Source organism: Nuphar pumila, chromosome 14 (assembly GCF_984573655.1).
Source record: "Nuphar pumila chromosome 14, dmNupPumi1.hap1.1, whole genome shotgun sequence".
In the NCBI taxonomy this organism is placed as follows: Eukaryota; Viridiplantae; Streptophyta; class Magnoliopsida; order Nymphaeales; family Nymphaeaceae; genus Nuphar; species Nuphar pumila.
Window position 1 is genome coordinate 82376487 of NC_143262.1, and position 19284 is coordinate 82395770.

General features: G+C 34.4%; 1 protein-coding gene across 2 annotated transcripts in view; it reads right to left on the reverse strand.

Moving 5' to 3' along the window:
• LOC149817126 (tRNA nucleotidyltransferase cca2-like) overlaps window positions 1-19284 on the reverse strand; it is a 161463-nt gene that overhangs the window by 126052 nt on the left and 16127 nt on the right. For both annotated transcript variants that reach the window (XR_016427727.1, XM_089987872.1), the window contains exons 5-7: window positions 5777-5826; window positions 5582-5680; window positions 7-116 (exon numbers count right to left, since the gene is read on the reverse strand). Coding sequence is in view for 1 of the 2 variants with exons in the window: in XM_089987872.1 (XP_089843998.1) it covers window positions 7-116; window positions 5582-5680; window positions 5777-5826 (259 nt within the window). In the remaining variant the exon portion in view is untranslated. The remainder of the gene's footprint in view (window positions 1-6; window positions 117-5581; window positions 5681-5776; window positions 5827-19284) is intronic.

A 19284-nucleotide genomic window follows, 5' to 3' on the forward strand; every position in this document is an offset into this window, starting at 1 on the left:
CATTACTTCATGGCCTATCCGCTCTTTGCTAATTTTATCAGATATTGCAGCTTTAACTTCGGCATCATAAGAAGCCTTTTTTAGCTCATCATGCAGTTGGAATCCAAATCTTGCACCTAAAGGATCAAACAGAATAAAAATCTTAGTAGCACCAGAGGATGATGGCATCAATTGTCTCAATCCCTAAACCAAACAGTCAGAGCATAAAGCTGACAGTAATTAAGATCAATGCCACATTCAGAAACGTATTAGCTCCATTATATTGTTAGATTTTCATTTGTACCTGCATTGAGAGAGAAAACAGAGAAAAAGAGGAAGAGAGATAGAGAGACGAGAAGAGGAATCCAAAAGTCGACTGCGGCTGTCACGATTTCTTCATTACAGAAATCGTGACCTAATGCCTGTATTAATACACTTAAGTGTACACAGTGGGTCGGGTCAGGTCTGGTGTAATATCCGAACCCGGATATAAATAAAAAAAAAATAGGCTTATACACTTATACAGGAATGAACTCGGGTTTGGGCTAATGCATGAGTGAATTTGGGTCTGGTACAGGATCCAGACCCGAAACACTAATCACCTTTTTCACCCCCCCCCCTCAAGTTGACCATGCACAACTTGCCTTTAAGCGTCCAAAAACGATCCTTTGTTAACCCTTTCGTAAATAGGTCCGCAACTTGTCTTTCAGTATTGACGAACTCAGGCTCAATATCTTTTTCTTCAATTTTCTGTCTCACAAAGTGTTGGTCAATCTCAATGTGCTTAGCACGACTGTGAATAGAAGCCCTCATGAAAAGGATTAATAAGGTTAGTTTTCTTTCTTTTTTCCTTCATTTTCCATGCCCTTTAGGGTTTCTTCCTCCTTCTTGGGTTCAATAAAGGCCTTCACGTGATTCTAAAGGGTGTATAAAGCCCTTATCTAGCTGGTAGAAGGTGTGGATTGGTCAGATTATGTAAAAGGAATCGTCGGATCCTACGAAAAATATTTTTATGACAAGAGAAAAGTGACTTATGCTTTTCTTGCAAGAATAGAGTTTTTGGCATATATTTTAATGACATTTCATGAGTTTAGACCATGATCAGACCCTCCTAACCATGGGTTAGACTTAGATATAAAGATCAATGGAAAAATAACATTTTCCCCAAAAGAAAACCTTCTTTGAAATCAAGTTTTTCATAAAAACTGGTTTCTCAGAAAAGAAATCTGTAAAATTTATAAATATTCAATTTATTCCATGATTTTCCTACAAGTATCAATTTGTATTGGTAGAATATGTTATTGTAGACCTTCTGTAAAAATCATAAGAATTTCTATGATCAAAATCTTAAGATATTGCAATTTTACCAATATCAGGCTTTTCAGAAAAGAAATCGGTAAATTTAGAAAGAAAGTAGATTTTGTGGTTGGATTCATGCATGATTTGATGGTTTTAGATAGATTATGATTTGTTAGATATTCTGTGAAGTTTGTGGATTCTTCTAAATTTTATTTCATAAATATTACATATTTTAGTTAATTTATTGCATATTCTTCCAAATTAATTCTTGAGAAAATAAAGATATGCATATCGGGCATATTTTTTCGACCAAAAGGTTAAGGAAAAATATGATCTATCTCAGATAAAATATATTAGATTTAACTATGTATTTTATTCTGATTTTTATTTAAAATATGCAAGAAAAATCATGGGTGTACGGATTCGGGTGGCCCGATTTGGCCCAACCCGAATGCATATACCCGGAATTACAGTTTTTCAGTGAGACCCTCGACCAGTAAAATGCTTGTATCTTTCTCGTTCAAAAGAGTTTTGACAAACAGTTTATTGCATTGGAAAGATAACAAAATTTTGCATCTATTATGCAATTTTGGGCTTTGTTCATGGATTGAACATGACTCTATGGTAGTCGAAACAGAATATGGCATGTCTACAGTAAAACATTCATAAATTTCCCATACAAAAAAATTGTTATGAACGGTTTATGAATACAAAATCTAACAAAAAATTCTTTGTACTGTGAAAATATCAGCTCTGTTCACTGAACATAAATTTTTTTGTTAGCTCTGTAATAGTCTGGCAGAGTTATTGGTTTCGTAAATCAAGATTGGTCTTTGGACCGAGGGTCGACCTATGCATAATTCACATATTTTTTGTAAATTTCTTTATTTCAAATAGCATACAATATGTGAATAAGTATGCAGGTTTGATCCTATGCAAAAGCTTATATGAATATGCCTATGACCTGAATAGTTAATAAAGCCTACATATTAAGATCAAGGATCAAAGGGTCCAATGAATGCAAGTTTATGTTTTAAATTTTGAATATGTGTTGGCTGCAAGTATGCTTATGCTATGATGATGATATGAATGTTTCATTGAGATGAATGCTCATATTCATATTCTTTATTGCATTGGCTATGTATATGCATGTGTCAGCTGAAGTATGAAATGAATAAGATTTTCATTTACGTATATTCTCAAGTTTATGTTAACAATATGAATTTTTCAATGCTTTATAAGAATGCATTCATGACCCATAAAGTGACTCAAGTTTTGATGTTGCATGAAAAAAATAAGTATGTAATCAAGTAATCATGTGACATTAAAACTCAAGATACTTGCTGGGAGAGTGACAAGTGGTACAAAACTTCGTGGGGTAAGTTTGTTTCGAGTACGAAGGGTTGCTCCTCCCCTCCCACAATTTCATGGGGAAACCCCTGCATTAGATTGCAATGTAAAGGATACAAGGTACTCATGAGAAAAGCTGGTGCATCGGGTTGAAAGGTGTTGGGAATCTCTCTCGTATTAACGTCCCTCACCCCGTCCTGGTGAATGAACCTGACCAGGCTAAAGCCACCCCTGTATGTAAAACACGTCATGAGCCATTGTTTTAATCTAGAAAGATAAGTCTGTGTCGTATCAACATGGCTAAGAAGTGATAACTTAAGATGTATGTGCATTAGTTAGGCATTGCATGTATCATTTAAGAAAGAAAATATAATTAAAGATTCACGATCTGGATTCACGTGAATCACAGATTCACAAAGGGAAAACTCACGTGAGGTATGAGTACACAGGAAGTTTCAGAAAGAGGGACAGACAGAAAAAAAGGAGACGAAGGAGAACAAAAAGAGAGAGAGAAAGGAAAACCTCAAATTCCTGATCGTTGTCACGAGCCAGAAATTTTTTTTTGCCTCTAGATGGATCTACGCTCTGATACCATGTTAGATTTTTATTTGTACCTGCGTTGAGAGAGAAAACAGAGAAAAAGAGGGAGAGAGAGAGAGAGACAAGAAGAGGAATCCAAAAGTCGACTGCGGCTGTCACGATTTCTTCATTACAGAAATCGTGACCTAATGCCTCTATTAATACACTTAAGTGTATAGAGTGGATCGGGTCGGGTCTGGTGTAATATCCGAACCCTGATACAAATAAAAAAAACAAACTTATACACTTATACAGGAATGAACTCGGGTCTGGGCTAATGCATGAGTGAATTCGGGTCAGGATCCAGACCCGAAACACTATTCACCTTTTTCATATATCTCTGAGAAACCAGAAGAAACCGCTTTTACCAAATTAAATAACATGACACCATAAGTTGTAAAATGAAATCTTTTTGTGAAGGTAAAGAGAGTAAATCTTGTTAAAGACGGAAAGCAGATCAGGTCATGCTGAAAATGAGCGTTTTTGCTCATGCGGACATCGTGGCCGTCTGTTTGCATTTTGGATGAATGCCACGTGGTTTTGTTGACTTTTGAGCTTTTTAAAATGCAAATCGGATGGCCAAGATGTCAGCATGAGCAAAAACGCTCATTTTCAGCATGACCTGATCTGCTTCCGTTAAAGACATGCTGCCAACATAAAATACACATTATCCAAAAAAGGAAAGTAAAGAAAAGAGGTTGGGGAAATAAAAGATATCCACATGGAAATTGTCATCATCAAATTAAAAAGAACAGAGAAAAATAAAGGCCATGACAGATCATTCAGCTTAGATGGATACACTGATAAAGGAGACACCCTGTATCCACTCCTATGCAATTTGACGATGCAAGTGCTATTTATATAGCCAAGAATCAGAATTATATCTCCCTTACTTTATGTTGCCATGAGATACAAATGAATCTGGGTCCAGTTTGTGCTCTGATTATTTATATGCCCTTTTACAAATAGATCTAGTAGACATCCATAAATAACCTCCCTCCGACAATGCATGGACCATGTTGTTCATACAGTTTGATTGTTTAATACTTGTTGCAACATCATACATCAATACCTACACTCACCAAGCCCTTTTGATGTTGCATTATACATTGATATCAATTTGAAATCCAAACAGTAACTTGGTCGTTGGTCCTTTATGTTAGCAAGCACTACATGACATACGGTAGCAAACCTACAAACAAATACATTGTTGCTTGTAACAGGGTGACATAAAAATTATTTTACATGGATTTCCAAATCATTGTTCAATACCATGTATGCAAGTGAAGAATATGCTATTAGAAAAATTACAATGGCATTGACAAAATTGGTGGGAACGCATGGCTGGAAAAGTTGGCAATTGCAAACTAATGTGAATATAGAGATGCTTCAACAAATGATCAAGAACTACTTGGAGAAAAAGAAAAACATAATGGGAAATTGGATATTCAATGACCACATTGTCATCAAAACACCATTTTGGAAAAACATTAAGAGTTTATTGTCCAACACTAAACTGATTCCATAAAAATGTTTTATATTGAACTCTCTTTGAGACAGAATCCACAGAAAAATATGATTATCAAAATGTCAGCCAAAAAAAAAAACTAGCATACTATTGTGCACAGGATTATAATAATTACACGTTCAAACCTAAGGAAATTAATTTATGAAAAAAGTAGAAATAAACTAGCCTCAGAAGCAATACCATATTCATGACGCGCTATTAACCTAACAAGGAACTAGGAAAGAATCAAATATCAATTATCAAAGATTTTAAACTAGCAATAGCTAGGATGAGATGTACTTGAGAAATCATAAACAAAAAATTCATTGCAGTTATGGCGTGCATGCTAATCTATATTATTGGCCATAACTAAGAACAGATAAGCCACAGTCACAAATATCAGTATCGGCTATATCTTGGCGAGGCTATTTCTCCTTATATTATCGGTTTGGTGACAAATCTCGGAAAAATCTTGGGAAAATCTCAGGGCATAAAAAAATAAAATATATATATATATATATAATAACAAAATTAAGTAAGAAAATATCATGTTTAGATAATAAAATACATATATACTAAAAGAAATAAGTAAAAAGTACAAAATAAATAAGAAAAAGTGAAAACACCTTTAAGATGTAGAAAATAAGTAAAAACAGTAATAGTTGATAATATTGCAATATTTTACCTATAATATTATTTGATGAATATAACGTGATGATATCGCGATATTTGTGACTATGAGATAAACTACTGTCCAAACATGTATGCTTATCTGCTTTCTGTTTGACCAAAAGTCACCAACTTTTCTATCCTTGTATTACAGTGATGTAAAAGATGAAACTGATAAGGGTAAGACTGGAACAGTACCAAATCGAATGGCTCGTAGAACTCGAAGGGGATCATCCAAGAAGGTAGCCTTTGGGGGTAAAGGAGTAGCAATAATTCCTTCTTTTAAATCTTTTATGCCTGAAACAAAGATATTGTAACTGGATCAGTGACTGAATATAAAATATAAAATGTAGGAATCAGGACAAAATTTAGAAGATCATTTTGAAGCATTACCTCGACCAGTCAAATCCTCAACTGAATCAGTATTTATATTGTAGAACAAGCTGCCGAAACAGAAATTAAAAAATCACTTGTTTTGCAAGCAATAAAGCATTATCAAATCAATATAAACTGCTTTGATCAGTTCTCATTACATGAGCTTTTCAGACTCTTCATAGTAAAGCCGGATAGTGAGGCAGTAGTAGAACCTATTTTAACATAAAAATTGGAAAGACATGCTATATAAGACAGGTTATGTGTGACAGATGGACAGGTAGAGTTGCACTATCTTAACCAAATGGGTCAGGCTCTAATCCATCAGTAGATATCCCCCAGCTCAGCCATCAAAAAAAAAAACAAACTATTAAAAAAATAAAGACAAACCAACAACATGCAAAAATTGCAGCCAACATTTATGGCCTACTATATTCATTTCTAATATCCTGATTTGAGTTTATATTGTGTCATATATAGTTGTTGCTATGCGCACACACGAAATCAATATATGCTTTTGTATATGGCCTAAGTGTTACATGTGGCTTCATGTGTGCAAAAGAATGATATTGTACACAGGCTTAGACTGCATGGTCATGGTATTTAATGCATTGTTGTTTCCTAGGCATGTGCATACATGAAATAGATATGTTTGGCATGTATATGATGACTTGAATGTTCACATGCTTAGTTGAACGGATTCGTGATTAAGAGCATGCATTGGTGCACCTGTTTACTTGAAATGGTTCATGAATGGAAGCATGCTTTGAATATGGTTACGTGAATGCATACATCTGAGTACGAATACATGCTTTATAGTCATTGGCATGCATGGTTGTGCATTAAAAAGCAGGTGACATGAAATGAATGCATTAGCATGTTCTTAATGATTTTTGCATACGAATGCATGAATGATCAAAGGGGATCATCATGGGCAGTGGAATGCCTTGAGCAGGTATGCTCACTGCTTTAGTTGTTTATGCATTTCAAAAGTCATATGTGCTATTGTGGTTTTAATTGCACTGTTCTGCATTTTTTCATGGGCTGAAGTCCTGGGATAAGCCTCGCATTTGGAAATGCGAATTTGTGATATTAATTTGGCATGCTGAATTGTAAATTAATGAAATAACTATTAATAATAACTTAAAGAAAAAAAACAGTATAATGTACCTTCTGAGATGTCTCGTCGAGACTGTTAGACTCTTGGAGTTGCGGTTTTGAGAAAACCGAAAGAATACAAAAACTTCGTGAGCATTATTGTTGCCCATGAACTCAATATTAAGGTTCTTTCTCATTGCCATAATTTAGGGAGAATCTGTCACTTAGCCTGAGGGTGGTGTATAGACACAACTGTTGTTTTGGCATACCAAGAAAAGTGACACTTGTGGATGGGTGGTCCCTGGTGTTCCGACATTAGATGGATGATCTAATGTTCTGAAGGCTGTTTCGATCGAGGGCTAAGTTTGGAACCCAAAAATAAAATACAACTTATATGCTAAGTCACCCTAAGAACTCTACTTGACTTCGGGAATTCTTACTCGTTTAGTGTATCCGCAGGCAACTATAATAAAAAGAACTTAAATTCTGTGCATCTTAATAGGAACATGTATATAATAAGAGAACTTGATAAAAATAATAATTTATTCATGCATGTGCACTGACGTCATGCATCTTCCTGTTATGCATTAGATCATGCATATTTATTTATGTTTCTTACTTATGATGCATGGTTGAATTTAATGATATTGCATCATGTTGCATGATGAATGTCATTACTGCTTATGAAATTATGAAAAGTGTTCTATTAGCATCCCTCTTAATTATTACATGAATCCTATCTGTATTCTTTATGCTCATTTATTTCATTAAAGGGATTCGTGCGCAGAATTCTTTGGATTTTGATACCCAACGTTTGGTATTTTTTCGCAGCCTTAGATACCCAGTGAGGCGACTTGCTCATGAGAGGAATTACGAGGGGATCACATGACTGTTTGACAGACTTTTATGGACAGCAAGGCTCTTTCTTTTTATTTTCCTTTTTGCACTATGATGTTCTTATTTATTTGTCTCATGACTCTATCATTTCTTAAACAATAAAGTTGATTCAGTTTGGGTTTGGATTGAAAGATGGAGTGTAAGATCTCTTGTGGTGTGTTGAGTTATCCAGTTGGGAATGGAACTGTAAAGGCCCCGAGTCTCTGGAAAGATTTTCGCAATTGATTTAAAAAAAATCACGCTTCTTAAGGGTATGAGTTGGGGTCGTTACACTAATGAAAACTTGGAAAAAAGCAGTTAAATGTGACATGAAAGATTGTAAAGTGACCGAAGTTTTAGCTTTAGATAGACGGTAATGGAGAAACAAGACTTGTAAAGCCAACCCAAGTAGTTGGGATAGGGCTTGATGATGATGATTTATGACCTACTTGTAATATTGTGTACTTTCATACTTAGTTGAATTCATAAATTGTTGAAATTTTGGTTAAGTGTTGTAGAAATATCGGTAGAACACTCGATGATAGGTTATGATTTTTGAGTCTAGGCTTGGCCCAGGTCTCATTGACAAGACCTAAATGAGCCAAACAAGACATAATAAAAACTTTTACTTTTGACATTTAAATTCAAGCGAAATTTGAATTAAATTCAGGCGAAATGCAAGTTATATACCGTTAGATGTGCCTCGAAATTCTGAGTTTAACTATATTTTATTTTTCTAAATTCAGGCTATGGTTGCCCTGAAAATCACAACTTTTCAAAAAAAGCCCGCCTCGACAAGGCCAGGTCTGGATTTGATCGAACTGGATCTGATCCATGTGATCCAAATTAATATGGATCTGGACTCAATCAAAGACCCATATTAATTAGGATCCAATGCAGCTTAGGATCCAAATGGATTTTGGATCATGGATTTGGATCTAGATCTAAAATCCATATCTAATGAAAATAAAGTTTTAAATTTAAAATACAGGTTTAAATTAAGTAAATATAAGGTTTAAAAGACTCCCAGAGAGATAAGATACCCTCTGAAATTTTTTGAGAATTTAATAAATAATAAATAAATATTAATTTTTTATGTTATTATTAAAATAAGTAAATTCCAAAACTGATTGGAGGAGATAGTTAGCTGATTAGGGTTTCTAGAAGGACTCACTAGCTAATTAAAAGGAAGCAAAACAAACAAAAAGGTAAAAAGTAAAAAGAAACAAAAGAGGTTTGAAAAGTCAAATAAAAATCTAATGGATTAGGAAGGGAAGTTGGAGATAGAAACCCATAAAGGAACTTCTATCTCCAACACACATTAGAAAGCCCTAAAAGGGTGGGGGGCACCCCCTATGGCCTCTAATATAAAAACTAAAAAAAGAGGAAAAGAGAGAGAGAAAGGAAGGAGAAGAAGAAAAAGAGGAGGATCTACTCTCCTTTCCGATCGTCCGACAAGTTTTTCGGTCTCTTTCAAACTTCAAAACAAGGTACAAGTTTTCCTTTTGATTCAGATGGGAAAAAAGAGCCTAAATCAGATTTAGGTGATATTTTTGAAGGAACCCATGAAATCTGATTTGGTTTCTTCTTTTCATTCTTTTTGTTCCATAGGTATCGATTTTATGAAAAAAAATTGGTGCTTTATGGCTCGTATGATTGCTTTGGTTTATGATCCTACACGATTGATGATTATGGCGATTTGATTGGTTCGATGTTGTCAGGAATATATTGTTTCTCTGTCTTGTTTTCGTAACCATAGTCCGATATGAGGAATCACGTTGTCAAATTTAACCCTCTAGAAGGGCGGCATCTTTGTGATATGATACTGGCAAGAAAATCGTTGAATTTTTTGCCAGTACCATTAGGTACAACCTATGACCGATTTGTGAAAATCTCTATAAAAAGAGATCTTGAGTAGAAACACAATGCTAGAAACACGAAGTGTGCACAAAGGCACAAAGGAGAACTCTCACAAGTGCACAAAGGCACAAATACACATGCACAAAAGCATAAAATATCAACTTCAATATATGGGAACCCAAAGGGGTCTTTACAAAAGCATGTTAGAACTAAAGGGGGATCACCCTTATTTATACAACATGAGAGGCCATGGAGGGGGGGGGATCACCCTTATTTATACAACATGAGAGGCCATGGAGGGGCTCCCAATATGATCGTTGGGACCCCTCCAACGGTTATAATTATAACCGTTGGAGGGCCCAACGATCATGTTGGGTGGGCCCCTCCATATGCTAAAAGTACAAGAATTAAAAAAAATAGAAAAGCAAAAATACAAGCATATTTGTAAAATGAATATGTGCAAGAATGGTGAAATGACTAAACTACCCCTATGGCTAATAATAAAGAAATATATATTTTATATATATAATTAGGTAGATACATATACACATATATAGTATATGTATATGTATATGTATTACCTTTTATATATATAAAATATATATAAGATTACAATATTTGATATATAATTTAACACCCCCCTCAACCTTGGGGCAGGATGACCAAAAGTTTGCCAAGGAGAAAGTTGAATCGCGGAGCACAAAGCTTTGGTGAAGAAGTCTGCCAACTGATATTCTGAAATAACATATAGAAGATCGATGAGTCTTTCTGATAGGCTTCACGAACATAGTGACAATCCATTTCAATGTGCTTAGTCCGCTCATGAAAAGTATGATTTTTAGCAATATAAATTGCACTCTTGTTATCACAACATAGTTTGGTAGGCCCTTCTAATAAGATCCCCATGTCTTCTAGCAGCTGATGAATCCAAACGATTTCCATGGTAGTAGTTGTCATGGAACGATATTCAGCTTCAGTTGAGGATAAAGACATTTTTTGTTGCTTCTTGCATCTCCATGAGATCAGCAAATCTCCTAAAAACACAAAAAAACAGTAGTGGAGTGATGGTTATTTGGGTCACCTCCCAGTCAGAATCAGTATAAGCAATTAATTTTAATTCAGAAGAAGAAGATAAGAATACTCCTTTATTTAGTGTACCCTTTATGTATCTTACGACCCCCGCAGGATTGCAATCATGTGAATCGATATTGGTGCATGCTGAAACTGGCTTACAGTATGAACTTTTATATCTAGTCTAGTAATACTAGATACATTAATGATCTCACAAGTTGTCTGTAGGGGGTGGGATCAGAGAGAGGAATATCATCATCAATTTTCATTTTGGCTCCCACTATAGCGAGAGTTTCACAAACTGTATCATTCGTAATACTTGACCTGTCAATAATCTCAGAGACATGTTTAGTTTGAAATAAAAAATACCCGCTATGAGAGTATGCTACTTCAATACCTAAAAAATAAGTTAGAAAACCTAAATAAGACATTTTAAATCTATCTTTTAAGATTGATTTTATACTTTTAACCCCTTTAGAATCACTTTCAGTTATAAGCATATCATCCACGTATAAAAGCAGAATGACAATCCTTACATTGGTTTTTCTTACAAACAAGGCAGTGTCAGTGAAACAGGAAGAAAAGTCATTTTCTAACATTACGAAGCTAAACCTATCATACCAAGCCTTAGGGGCTTGCTTTAAACCATAAAGTGTCTTGCGAAGGCGAAGCACTTTTCCTTTGGGAGTTTTCATTCCTGGTGGAGCATCCATATATACCTCTTCATTCAGATCACCATTTAGGAAGGCGTTTTTAGCATCAATTTGATAGATGTTTCATTTGTTGATTGAAGCAACGGTGATGAGACACCGAACAGTGACCATTTAGGTTACAGGGACAAAAGTTTCTTCATAGTCAATCCCATATTCTTGATTGTATCCCTTTACAACTAATCGCGCCTTATATCTCTCAAGAGATCCATCGCTCTTAGTTTTTACCTTAAATACCCATCTACATCCTATTGTTTTCTTACCCTTAGGAACATCTTGAAAATCCCAAGTCTTGGCTCTTCTCAGAGCACCGAGTTCATTCCCCATAGCTTCTACCCATTCAGAACATTTTCGTGCTTCCTCAAAATTTCTAAGTTCTATGTAAGAATGAATGGCAATAAGACGTGGCCTATATTTAGGTGAGAAAGAGTCATATGAGATAAACCTAGAGGGAGCTTTCCTATGTCTTTCAGTCCTTTGTAGGTTCTCCTCTCTTGGAGGAATAGTCCTACTGGTAGCATCATATAGCTAACATTTTAAATAAAAAAGAATAATCCACATTCTCATCATGAGATACAAGACTTTCGAAACCACTAAGTTTTTTCAAAAAACTCACATTTCTGGAAACATACAATTTGTCATTTTTAACATCATAACACCGAAAACCCTTTTGAGTTTCTGAATAACCAAGAAAGGCGCAAGGAATGGCCTTTGGAGAAAGCTTATCATTTTTATACGTAAGGACAAAACATTTACATCCAAACACCCTTAATCTGCTATAGTCAGGTTCCTTCTCGTATAATTTTTCAAAAGAGAAAATTTTGTTCAAATTTTTTGATGAAAGTCTATTTATGAGATAGACTGATGTAAGGGTTACCTCAGCCCAGAGTTTTTTTTGAAATGTTTTGCGAAATAAGCAAAGTTCGAGTTGTTTCAATAATATATCTATGCTTTCGTTCGGCTAATCCATTTTGTTGAAAGGTTTTAAGACAAGATTTTTGATGGAGAATACCACAACTTTCAAGATAACTCTTGAATTCGTTTGATAGGTATTCTCCTCCAGAGTCGGATCTAAGGATTTTTAAGTTCCCATTGAATTGATTTAAGATCATATGAAAAGTTTTGAAAGTCGAAAAAACCTCATGCTTATGTTTGAAAAAGTATATCCAACAATACCTAGTGTAATCATCAACAAAAATCACATAATATGAGAATCCTCATTTAGATATCACAAGAGTCGGACCTCATACATCGGAATGAACGATTTCAAAAGGTTTTGTTGTAAACATGAATATTTGATAAAAGGGTAAACTTTTCATTTTCCCAAGAATACATTCATTACATGTAAAATCTCCTTTACAAAAATGTTTAACAAAAGTTAAATATGAAATTTTCACAATATTGGGATGTCCAAGTCTCTTATGTCACACATGAATATCTTTATTTTGGACAACATTACAAAATTGATTCTTGAGAACTTGAAGAAAGTCGGCATAGTAGAGATCTCTTTTTCTAGAGAGTCCCTCTTGCCTATATAAAGGGGATCTCCCTTATGTTGAATTATGCATGTCTCAAGCATTTTAACCTCGATAAATCTTATATTTTTTTACGTTGTATTCTAGCCCTTAAGTAGCTTTTGTCCTTGTTATGTTCTAGCCCCTAAGTGGATCTTGTACTTGTGTTCTTGTATTTGACCTATAAGTGGTCCTTGGTTGCACACATGCTAATGTGTTTGTAAGCCCATAAGAAGCATCTACTTGTATTTTTTTATTTTCATTACATGGTATCGGAGCCTTGGTGATCTTAAAGTGAAGGAGCATGGTGAACAAGATTGGGTAGAGGTAGATCGAGTGATCAGGGACTCTCTAGCTTTGGAAAGCTCACCATCAACATTTTTCTCCATCTATGTTCTTTTTCTCTCCTCTTTTTCATCTCCCCCTTTTCAATGGGGGATAAAGAAATTGTAATAGTTGTTCTGATGGACCAACTACAGTATGAGGGTCACCACGATAAAAAGAATATTGGTTGGAAAAGATTTGTGGCAATATGTTGATGGTTCCTTAACGAAATCTCAACCTATTCTCACTAAATCTATTTTGGGTGAAAATGGGAAGACCAAAGAAGAAACCCTTAAGAGTAATGAGAGAGAGAAGGCTCTTTTAAAATATAAGAAAGCCTTGGAAGAGTGGGAAGTTGGACATGCCAAAGTTTTATCCTTTTTAATGGAAAGTATGTGTGAAGAGCTATGTGAGAATATTTTTGAATTCGAAAGAGCCGATGAAGCATGGGTCTTCATCAAGCAAACCTACACGCAAAAGGATGGTGCACACAAATGGGATTTGCGTGATAAAATCCATAATTGTAAACAAGGTGATAAAGGTATTAGAGAAAACTATGGAACTCTCAAAAGGCTATGGGACCAAATGGTCAAAATGGAGACTATTCACACCCAACGATGCTAGAATAAGGAAAAATCAAATACTTTAAGAGAAAATTTCTCAATTTATGAAGGGTCTTAGACCCGAATTTGAGCAAGTGTGTCATCCACCGTAAGGAGGATCTCCCACATTTGCACGAGATTTTGGTCGAGGTGGTTATGGAAGAAACTAGATTGAAAACCATGTATGAATCTGTCACCTGGGTACGGGTACAATACGACAATTTCAAAAAATGAGGGTACAAGGACACGGCTATATATATATATATATATATATATATATATATATATATATATATATATATATATATATATATATATATATATATATATATATATTGAGAGAGAGAGAGAGAGTAATGCACTCCTACCCACCTTCTCATTTTGCCCTCTAAAAATTGCATTTTTTGGTATTTTGTCTCGCATCTAACACCATAGATGTGATCTATAGGTTTTGTTTAGTAGAAACCGGCTTTTAGATCACCGAAATCTGACCTATATACAGGTTTTCCCGGTGATCCAAAATCAATGGCTACGAAGGTACTAGTTTTTTCCAGCTCATAAAAACATGTTTTTTAATAATAAAAAAACATGATCCAGGAGTCGATTCCCACTAAATCGAGCAGGCTAAACACATCTAACGGTTTAGATCTATCATAAAACACTTCAAAACCATGGGGCAGAATGAAAAATGAGGCCTAATAGGTTCAATTCTCATATATATATAGAGAGAGAGAGTACTAATTCATGTAGATATAATGTTTTCACCGTCCATGGCTCCTCTCGACATAAAAGGAATTAGGAATTTCAAAGACTTCAAACTTTTCTATTCCTAAAATTATATTTGTTCCAAAACTTAATTTAAATTTTCTTTAAATTTCTCAAATAATCTATCATGGATTCATGGTTGTAGTATTTGTTTCTCATCGAACTGATGCTTAGTGCAAGATCTCCAGATCAGGAAGCAGATTGGGGAAAGGCATGTAGAAAGAGACCGCTACTACAAAGATGGATTGATTATTCCTAAAAACACATTTTGTTATAATATACAAAATTTGGATATACTTTGTGGCATCTAAGGCTAGGACATCCTAGCATATCTTTATTCAATGTACCTTGTTTGAGAAAGTTTTGTAATGAATTTTTTTATTGCACTGATTGCATTCATGGAAAGATGAAAGTTATTCTTTTTAAGGAGGACCTTTTTTACTACTAAACCGCTTGAATTAATACACTTGGATGTATGGGGTCCAACACATATTACTTTAAAGGGTGGTTATGTTATGTTTATTATGTGATCTTTATGGATGATTATTCTCAATATACGTGGATTTATTTTCTTAGGTACAAATATAAAGTGTTTGAAATTTTCAAAACTTCTCACAATCTAATTAAAAACTTATTCAAAACCAATATATCTATCTGTCGCTCTGATTCGGGGGAAGATTTTATGTCAAATGATTTCAAAAAGTATTAGGAAATCAATGATATTGTACACAAAAGATCTTGTGTTAATACCCCTCAACAAAATGGATTGGCCGAAAGAAAACATAGATATATAATAGAAACCACTAAAACCCTACTCATTTCAAAAAATGCTCCAAAAAATTTTGGGTCAAAGTTTCACTTACCATTGTTTATCTTATTAACCAAATGCCTTCTATTAAACTTCAAAATATCTCACCTTTCAAAAAACTTTACAAAATCCCCTTTGACTATTCAAGATTGAGGCTCTTTGGATGTAAATGTTTTATTCTTACAAAAAAAATGACAAATTGTCATCAAGAACAATACCTTGTGTTTTTCTCAGACTTTAGATGCTATGATTTTAAAAATGATAAACTTTATATTTTTAGGAACGTGACAATTTTAGAAAAAGAAAATTTATTTTATCAAAATGAGCCTAAGAAAGCTAATGATTATTTCTTTTTATTATAAATGCTTCTTAAAAGCAATGATGAGCCTTTGAGCTTTGACACTCTTGATGAAGAACCTCAACCAAATATTCCTGGTGGTGTAAATGATGAGATGGATAGAGATAAACCTCTAGTTATTCAATATAATAGAAGAGGCAATGATAGACAACCTAGTGCTTTAGAAAGGTATTCTAACCTTGAAACACATGAACCTAATACCCTTAGAAGATTTAATAGAGCACCTTGACAACCAGATATACGTGTATTATATCATGAATCATTTTTCCTATAGACCATGCCTAGCCAAAATGTTCCCTTATTTTGAACCCACTACATATAATCAAGCCAAAATTATTTGAATGGATAGGTGCCACAAAAGATGAGCTAGAAGACTTAGAAAAATCCAAAACCTAGGAATTAGAAGACCTCACAAAAGGGAAAAAGACCATATAATGCAGATGGGTGTACTAAGTAAAAACCCAAAGTGATGATTCTCTAGTAGCCAAGAGCTATTCCAAATAATATAGCATAGACAATGATGAAACCTTTGCACATGTAGCTAGGATGACTTAAGTTAGAAGTCTCAGAGTTGTAGTTGCTATTAAGAATTAGCTCATCTATCAAATGGACGTTTAAAATGTCTTTTTAAATGGTGAATTAAAAAAGTTTATATGGATCCTCCACCAAGATATGAAACTCCATCTCCATCTGGAAAAGTTCTTCACCTTAGGAAAGCTTTGTATGGTTTGAAATAGACTCATAAAGCCTGTTATGATATATTTAGTTTTGTTATGATTAAGCTTAGATATAAATCTTGTTATACTGACACAGCTATGTTTGTTAAGAAATTTGATGCAAGTATAGTTATTATGCTCCTTTATGTCGATGACATGATCACTACTATAGGAGATAAACAAGGATTTCGTTATATTAAAAGTATCCTTAAACAAAATTTTGAAATGGCTAATCTAAGGTTTCTTCGATTCATTTTAGGGATTGAGGTAGCATATTTTGCACGCGGTTTTTTTACTAACTCATCCAAGTTTGCCTCTGAGATTATTGATGGGTATGGAAATATAGATGAAAAGAGGGTGGATACCTCTGAAGTAATCAATGCAAAGATGAAGATAAATGACAGAATACCCTTAGAAGGCCCCACTCCCTATCATCCGATGATTGAAACCCTTAGCTATTTAACAAACCGACCTGACATTTTTCATGGCGTGTATACAACTAGTCAATTTCAACACTCTCGTACTACTATGCACATGAGTGTTATGCGAATTATTTAATATTTGCAAAATTCTATTTCTAAAGGACCGTCATTATCTTACTCCTCTCCACTTGAATTAATTACATATACTGATTGGGAAGAGATCCTAATAATAGACGCTCAACTACTGGGTTTTTTGTGTTTATAGGTGATTCGGTGATATCCTGAAAATGTAAGCAGCAGAAAGTGTCTCTATCATCAACATAAGTTGAATATCGTGTCATGGCTACCACGACATCAGAAATAGTGTGGTTGAGAAGATTATTGAAAGACATGGGGGTGTATTTACAATCACCCTCAAAGTTATGTTGTGACAAAAAAAGTGCTAACTACATAGATGACAATCACACATTTCATGAGAGAAACAATCATATCGAGATGGACTGTCACTATGTTCATGAAGGCCATCATCTTGCTCTATGTAGCATCGAAATTTCTGTTGGTCGATTTCTTTACAAAAGCGCTTCCTTCTCCCCGGTTTCATTTCTTACTTGACGAACTTTCGGTAATCACACCGTAAGTTTGAGCGAGTGTTAAAGTTGTATATATATATATAGGTGTATATACATAGTTATATATACCTATATAATATATACGTATATATATATATATATATACATATAAATATGTACATATATATATATATATATATTTTATATTGTTGTAATAGGTAATACCCATTAGGGGTATTTTTATCATTTCACTTTATGTAATAGGTTGTGCCCATTAGGGAAACTTTAAACCTTTTATATTTTCTTTTATTTTTTTCTTTATTTTTTCCATTTATTTCCATCTAAAGGCATTATTGTCCTTAGCCCTAAGAGCCTTCGGGGGTGCTCCCAATGGCTCTTTGAGCCCTCTCTAGTCCATATAAAGGGGATTAATCCCCTTCTTGTATAATGCTTTTCTCAAGCATTTTGATATATATAATTTGTTATTTTTATGTGTTTGCTTTGCACATAAGTGGCTTTTGTATTGATTGCATTGGCCCATAAGAGACCTTTGTTAGTCGGAACTTCTTGTAAGCCCATAAGTGGCAACCACTTGTGCACTATTTTATTTCATTAGAGATATACATTTCCAATTAGTTACCAGCAAAATGCATTCTTCACATTCAATTGACAACATGGCCATGAAAACCACTGATGTAGAAGAAGACAATTGAAGAGTTTGTTAAATTATGTAATCTAATCATGCAATGTAATATATATATTTTATATATATAAGGTAATACACATATATATATGTATATGTATCTACTTATTATATATATATAAAATATATATTCTAACTGTTTAGCCGTAGGGGTAGTTTAGTCTTTTTACAACATATACTTTTTAGAATATGTTTTTGTAATTTTCTCTTATTCTTTTTCTTTTTTATTTTTGTTGCTTTTTGTAAAAGGTGGAAAGCACCTTGGAGGGGCCCACCATCTAGTCGTTGGGCCCCTTTCAACTGTCACATTTGTGACCATTGGAAGGGGCTCCAACGGCTAGAGGTGGAGCCTCTCCAAGGACTCCACCTCCTCGATTTAAAGGGGCTCTCCCCTTGTGTATTCTTCATGCTTTTGAGATTATAGCCCAAGCACATTTTCAATCTTATGACTCTTGGGTATGCTTTTGAGCATTTGTGAGTTTGTGTTGTGCTTTTTGTGCACAAGTGTTTCAAGTGTTCTTGTTGTGCGTATGTGTACGCGTTTGTTTCCAAGAATATTGTAATACTGTTATTAGTATCTTGTTGAAGATACTTTTACATGGTATCAGAACTTGGTTGAAGAAGGAGGTTCGTGCTTTGATTTATTTTTTGAGTGCCTCGAAAAACGTGCCTTCAAGCTATTGGCATTTGAAGTGGATAACCTTCTTCGGGCAATATTTTGAGAGTCTCTTTTGTTAAGGAAGGCGTGAAAGTTTCTTGAGGTACGTATTATTTTTCAACTTCTATCCTCTCTAATGGGCGAAAAAGACTCATTTCTCTTTTGGCTTCAAATTGAATGACTCAAACTATCATGTTTGGGCCGGGAACATGGAAGCTCAAATAAAAGGTAAGGGTCTTTGGGGATATGTTCTTGGTTATATACCGGAACCCGAACCAAGGATTACTTTGGTAGAGAAAGGCGAAATCAAAATTCTCGAAGGAGAAGAGAGGAACAAAGCTCTTGAGGAATACTCCAAGAAACATGAAGAATGGGAAATAAAAAATTTCAAGATTCTTTCTTGGATGTTTTCATCAGTTGAAACAAAGATAAATGCCAACATTATTAAATTCAAGAAAGCATCGGAAGCTTGGCA